This window comes from Lactuca saligna, chromosome 3, assembly GCF_052625555.1.
Source record: "Lactuca saligna cultivar CGN05327 chromosome 3, ASM5262555v1, whole genome shotgun sequence".
Lineage (NCBI taxonomy): Eukaryota > Viridiplantae > Streptophyta > Magnoliopsida > Asterales > Asteraceae > Lactuca > Lactuca saligna.
In genome coordinates this window covers 18,665,835-18,672,567 of record NC_136419.1, presented here as the reverse complement: position 1 = coordinate 18,672,567, position 6,733 = coordinate 18,665,835, and the positions used below count along the sequence as shown (strand labels likewise).

The following is a 6,733-nucleotide window of genomic DNA, read 5'->3' as shown; positions in this document are numbered from 1 at the left end:
TCTAGGTGCCCAGGAGAAGGGTTTGCAACACAACTCCATAGGGGTTGTTTAGCATCATTGTCAAAAGCAAGCCACCTATTCCATACCCTTGAAATTGGAGAAACCGTTATTGTCGGTGGGCAAACCGTTTTTCAAGTACTCATGGGTAATTTGCCTATTACCGATTAGCTAACAAATATGGATAATTTGTCAATTACTAGCTTTAAAAGGGTTGCTTATCATCATCATCATCAAAGGTGATCTCTCTTCCCCGATAACCTCAAAATCAAGAAATTTGTTAAGGATGATAGACAAACTGTGTTTTTTAAGTAATGGGTTTGAGAAGTACTCATCAGAAATTTTCCAATTACCAGTCAGTTAAAAACTACGAAATCTGTTTTCTTTTAAATATTTCGGTCTTCGTATTCAAAATTGCAATCAGTTAAAAACTATGAAATCTGTGTTTTTTAAATAATGGGTTCAAGAAAACCCCATTTCAATTATCTATCCCTAAATCCATGGACCGATCATCTTCTGCTCCAAACCCTCTCACACACATACACACTTGAGTGTTGCATCTGTTAAGAAATTGTTTTTTTTAATTTATAATGGTTTTACACTTCCGTTTCAGACTTTTGTGACCTTACACAAATGTAGTGTTGAAAAACCCAGTCCCACCATTGATCCTCAACAACATACACAAATGCAATTTTTGTGCTCGTCCTTGTCTCACCCCAAAGCACTTCAAATGCAATTTTTGTTCGTTATTGCACATAACATAAAAGGTAACTAATGACGCTCTTAATTTAATATTACTTGGGGTCTGTCAATAAACCTAAAATCCTACATGTATTAGACCACCAACAACTGTAAGCCATGTATATATAATACACAACAACAAGTCATATGTAGCTTGATAACTTTTAGAATGAAAGGAACAACACAAAATTCATCATTAGATATTTGGCACCATGAAATCATATCACTTACATAGTTTCAGCTTTTTGAAGAACAAGGAAACAACTGATTTGGGATAGGGTTTACAAGCAAGACATGTAGGAGTGTTCTCCGGTTGTTCAATCCATAGCTTATGAGCAATGTCATTGCTTTTAAGCTTCTCAGACAAGTTCTTTAACTGTACTTCTCCTTTCACCTCAAGCGTTACCTACACCATTAGAATGCATATATTTGTTGGTAATCCCATTATCATAACTTTCCTATTAACAAACAATTAATCCAATTTTACTTAAAGCCCTTCATCCTTTTATGGACCCCAACACTGTTTTGTACTAAGAAAGACATTCAGCTAAGAATTAACAGAGACAACAAGAAAGAAGTTTTCAGCTTCATCTTCAAATTCAACCCTCTCGAATCATGATAACTAAACTCTATCAACTTTGAATCTACAAAGTAAAGATGGTGTTCAAAGATCTCAAATCTAACGTAACTAGTTTGTTTGCAAACGTATTTGGTAATGTTCATCATCATAACTCTTACTCTTAGGATGAGGATGGAATTGACATAAGTACACTAAAATTAAACCTGCTACATAAAATTATTTGATTTAGAATAGAATAATTGAATACAGACGGGAACCAAGTAAAAACTGGTATTAAGGCTTCCTCGCAATGAAGATTCCCCAAAAATTAAGATCGAGATTCAACAAATATATACGGTGCATACTTCAATTAATTTAGCAGCACTCATTCACAACCCTAACATTGAAAATTCATGAAATTAAAACAATCGATGAAACAGAGAACTTACCTTATGCATTGAATCGAGATTGGTGGGACTGCAGTAGTCGATGGTGTGAGGATCATCTTTGTGTGACCAGATGGCTGCGACGGAGGCATGGCAGCCCTGTGTTACAACGCTCCCTAGCGGCCACGAGTCTATCAGATCTCGTCGGAGCACTACGTACTGCACTAGCACGTCGGAAGTTGTTTCCGAGGTTTCGGTGGCCAAAACCTCTGTCGCGTCAGTAGAGGAGGCCATGGGAGTCGAGTGGCGGCGAATATGCAGATGGAGTGAAGAGGGAAGTGCCTTCCTGTACGACGGCGTAGGGTGTTTTTTAAAGGAGGTAAGATGAGAAATCAAACAACGTGGTGACTGTAGAGTGGTCATATTTGCCTTCTTGTAGTCAGGTTGTGCCTCCGATCCGTCCACACTGGATTATGGCCCGTTGAAGAATACCAAGAATGGAATGGAAAGAAATTCATGACTACAATCTACAAATGTTTTATTGCTAGTATTTTGCTTATAGTGTTTGTAATTGTAGTCTTTTCTGGTCGCCCTTTGTTTTTTGCACTTATAATCTTATTAGTTTGTCCTTGGTTTCCCTTTTTCCTGCCTAGTGTATTTGATGGTGTTTGCTCCAAGTGATAAGCTAGTGTTTTCCCCCTGCTTATTGCTACCATTTACTTACACAATTATATATATATATTAATTACCAAAATTGGTTTGTGAGAGTATCACTATTCATTTCAACTTCTATTTTTATCCGTGCATTATGCTTCGTGTCCTTTTCTACGTTATGATGTTGCCACCATTTATATATTTTTTTCTATTTTCAAATCCAAGTTTACTAAAACCAAATCATGTTATATATTAACAAGCATTTATTATTAAATGTAAAGCAATAGTTTTCTGAAAATAACCATTTAAGTTCTGGTCATAAAAGATTTTCATATTTATAATCTTTTCCCCTCAATTAATTTTTATTTAACAGTTTTCACCCCTCATAATTTTAAAGTTAAATTATTGGTATTTTATACATTACGATTTAATCCCCTATTATATTTTAAAGTTACACTTTGACCCCTTACATATTTTTTAATAATCTTTTTTTATCAATTTATTTATGATACAATTTGAAGTCTTATTTTTGTTCGTCTCCTCCGTACATAATTATTTGTATTCAAGTTTTATTTTTATATTTCTATGTTCCACTTTATATAGTTTAATCGTCTCTGCGGTATGTATGGTGTCGATCTGCATTTTTGAATATACTGGGACTTCCGCAGCATCGCGCGGACGGTCAAACCCTAGTTGTGTATATATACAAAGTGCTCATGTTTTTCTCCTACCCCTATTTATTCTCTTCTTTATTGATTATACATTTTTTTTTCATTTACTTATTAACCACTAAACACCGCCTATTTAAGGGATAATGACTTGAAAGGGTAACGAACTTTCGACTTTTGTCACATTTTGAAACGACCCAAAAATTTCGTTTTTCAATATAATCAAAACCATAATATGAGTATCATAACAAAAAAAAACATACGCGATGTATCCCAAATCATAATAAAATACTGTGCGGAAAACGGTATCATACTATATCAAATCCAGAACAACTAAAAGCATCCCCAGGATAAAAGCTAAGCTGTGGTGTGTGCGATGCTATCACCTCGAGCTCTTCCCTTTGCTTGCGAAAGTACCTGAAACCAAAACTGAAACTGTAAGCACGAAGCTTAGTGAGCTCCCCCAAACTACCACATACCATACAATAACATATAAACACATATTGGGCCTTGTCCACTGCATCGGGCCGAAGCCTGGAAACTGCATCGGACCGAAGTCTGGAACTGACTGGGACCTTGTTCTCTGCATCGGACCGAAGTCCGGAACTAACTGCATCGGACCGAAGTCCGGAACTGACTGGGACCTTGTCCCCTGCATCGGACCGAAGTCCGGAACTAACTGCATCGGACCGAAGTCCGGAACCGACTGGGACCTTGTCCCCTGCATCGGACCGAAGTCCGGAACTGACTGACTGAACATGGCATAGCATAACACATCAACTAGCATGAACGCATATACGGCATACTACATCGGGCCGTAGCCCGGAACACATAACACTTAACGCATAAAACATAGCACACAAATCCTGTTCGAGCCACGAAGGCATCAAACATACTAGCTACTGCATCGGACCTAAATCCGGAAACTACTGCTAACTGAACGGGCCGGCATTGTGGCCTTAGACCCGTTCCTACTGGAAGGAAACTCACCTCGTAAGCTGGCTGCTGAGTGTGTGGCTCGGGAAGCTAACGGTTGCTGCTCCTGAATCTCCTCGGCTACAAGTCCATAAACACACTCAATCAAATACTAAACACTGCGCTTGGGGTAAAATGACTCTTTTACCCTTGGTCAAAGTCAACTCTCTTTTGGGCTGACTCGCCGAGTCGGGCCGCCCAACTCGCCGAGTCCTACTCTCACTTCTCAGTTCTACACGCTGCTACTCGTCGAGTGTGGCATCGACTCGACGAGTACCCACTTGATCCAAGAGCTCAGACAATCTTCATCCGACTCGCCGAGCCGTATGAACAAACTCGACGAGTTGTTCTTGATCTTAAGAAGATTGCCTTGGACTCGCCGAGTTGTATGAACAACTCGCCGAGTCCCTCCATCACTGAGTCTACCCTCAACTCGCTGAGTCCACTCACTAACTCACTGGATCCACTCGACACTAATAAAAATGAAGGAATCGGGAACTCGCGACCCAACTCGCCGAGTCGTTCTTCCCGACTCGCCGAGTTGCCGCCATGCAACTGATTTTTACTCGATTTTGTTTGAATCCAACACATACAATTGATAGATCTGAGTCCAATAAGCTGATTTACCACGTAAAGTTTCCAACTTTATGTGTACAACCTCATGAATAAGGGAAATAAGGCTAAAAGATGCACAAAATGGGTAGATCTATGGTTAATATGCAAAGTAACTCCAAAAAGGCAGCAGATCTGGGCTCTACAACACCCAATCATTCAGATCTAAAGATATCTCGACTTATTAAGGCATTCATGCAAACATAAGGCTTGGAACAAGCATCAAATAGATCCTAGGAGAGCTCTAATGGAGGTTTAAAGCATATAACAAGAGGGGAAATCCAAAAATACCTCAAATAACTCAGATTTGCCCTTGGATCTTTGCACTACACCTCTTCTCCTTGCTCCTTTCTTCTTCTCCTTCTTCAAACCTTCACAAAATGGCACAAAACACTTAGCTCACACAAGGGTGGGTTAGGGTTCTTTCTCACAGTGTTCTCAGGGTGAGGGAGGCGAGAATGGGGCTATAAGGTGACTTAAATAGTGGGCAACCCGGGGATTTAGGGTTTCACCCAGACGGATGTGCTCGAAGTCGCGACCCTACTCGGCGAGTCAGGCTATGAACTCGTCGAGTCCCTCATGCAAAACTTACAACAATTACCAATGAATTAACATACCGGGAACGGGTCATTACAATTCTCCCTCACTTGTCTCAGACTTCATCCTCGAAGTCTGCTTTGGCTGGATCTGCAAATATCTCCGGGTAGTGCGCTCTCATCTCCTCCTCAGCCTCCCACGTCCATTCAGACCCCTTCCGGTGCTGCCACTGCACCTTCACTAGCTGAATTACCTTGTTCCTCAGGGTCTTGATCTTCCGTTCCAGAATCGCGACCGGCCTCTCAATATAATTCAGGCCGCTATCAACCTGAATGTCCTCTAGGGGAACGACTGCTGTCTCATCCACCAAACACTTCCTTAACTGCGACACGTGGAAGGTGTTGTGTATCTGACTAAGCTCCTCGGGAAGATCCAATCGATAAGCAACCCGACCCACCCGGGCCAAAACCCTGAAAGGACCAATAAATCTGGGGCCCAATTTGCCCCTCTTCCGGAACCTGATGACACCTTTCCAAGGTGAGACTTTCAGAAGAACCATATCTCCCACCTGGAACTCCAAATCCGAACGCCTCCTGTCGGCGTAGCTCTTCTGCCGACTCTGCGCAGTCTGCAGCCTACTACGGATCTGCTGGATCAACTCAGTCGTCTTGAGCACCACTTCGGTGCTCCCTATGACTCGCTGACCGACCTCGCCCCAACAAATCGGGGTCCTGCACTTCCTGCCATATAACATCTCAAAAGGAGGTCGGTCAATGCTCGCATGATAACTGTTGTTGTACGAGAATTCCGCTAACGGAAGATACGTATCCCAACTGCCCCCAAAATCTAGAACACATGCCCTAAGCATGTCCTCAAGAGTCTGAATCGTCCTCTCGCTCTGCTCGTCAGTCTGAGGGTGGAAAGCGGTGCTGAAATGGAGACGAGTACCCATCTCGTCGTGGAACCGATTCCAGAATCTGGACGTGAAACGAACATCTCGGTCCGACACCACCGATACCGGCACTCCATGACGTGCCACAATCTCCCGCACATAGATATCGACTAACTTTTCCGCCGATATACTCTCCTAAATCAGAATAAAATGTGCACTCTTCGTCAACCGATCCACTACTACCCATATCGAGTCCACTCCGCGTGCGGTCCTGGGGAGTTTGGTGACAAAATCCATGGTGATATCCTCCCATTTCCACACGGGAATGTCTAACGGCTGCATCTTGCCGTGAGGTCTCTGGTGCTCCGCCTTGACCTTCCGGCAGGTCAAACATCTCTCAACATACCAAGCGACGTCCCGCTTCATGCAGGGCCACCAATAATCAGGTCGAAGATCTCGATACATCTTCGTCGCTCCTGGGTGGATAGAAAATCGAGACTTATGAGCCTCGTCCATCAATACTTGCCGTACCCCACCCCAGTACGGTACCCACACCCTACCATGAAGCGTCAACAAACCCCGACTGTTGTAACCAAATGAAGCTACTCGGCCCACTATCCTCTCACACTTCTGCCTCTCCTCCTTGAGGCCCTCCATCTGAGCCTCCTTGATCTGCTCCAACAACGGAGTGATCACTGTCATCCTCATACAC

At 42.4% G+C, this 6,733-nt stretch overlaps 1 protein-coding gene across 1 annotated transcript; it reads right to left on the bottom strand.

Annotated features, from left to right (window-relative positions):
* Positions 1-908: 908 nt before the first annotated feature.
* Positions 909-2,216, bottom strand: LOC145034633 (Peptidyl-tRNA hydrolase II (PTH2) family protein). Its single transcript, XM_078983093.1, has 2 exons — positions 1,747-2,216; positions 909-1,144 (listed from the first exon to the last, which is right to left on the bottom strand). Exons 1-2 carry the CDS (start codon positions 2,104-2,106, stop codon positions 962-964), a joined length of 543 nt encoding a protein of 180 aa, XP_078839219.1. The 5' UTR covers positions 2,107-2,216; the 3' UTR covers positions 909-961.
* Positions 2,217-6,733: the final 4,517 nt, after the last annotated feature.

Bases quoted from the DNA above. Each gene is read 5' to 3' on its own strand.
- LOC145034633 (XM_078983093.1), bottom strand. From the start codon at position 2,106: ATGACCACTCTACAGTCACCACGTTGTTTGATTTCTCATCTTACCTCC. The intron at 1,145-1,746 runs GTAAGTTCTCTG...CTAATGGTGTAG, and splicing joins ATCTCGATTCAATGCATAAG to GTAACGCTTGAGGTGAAAGG.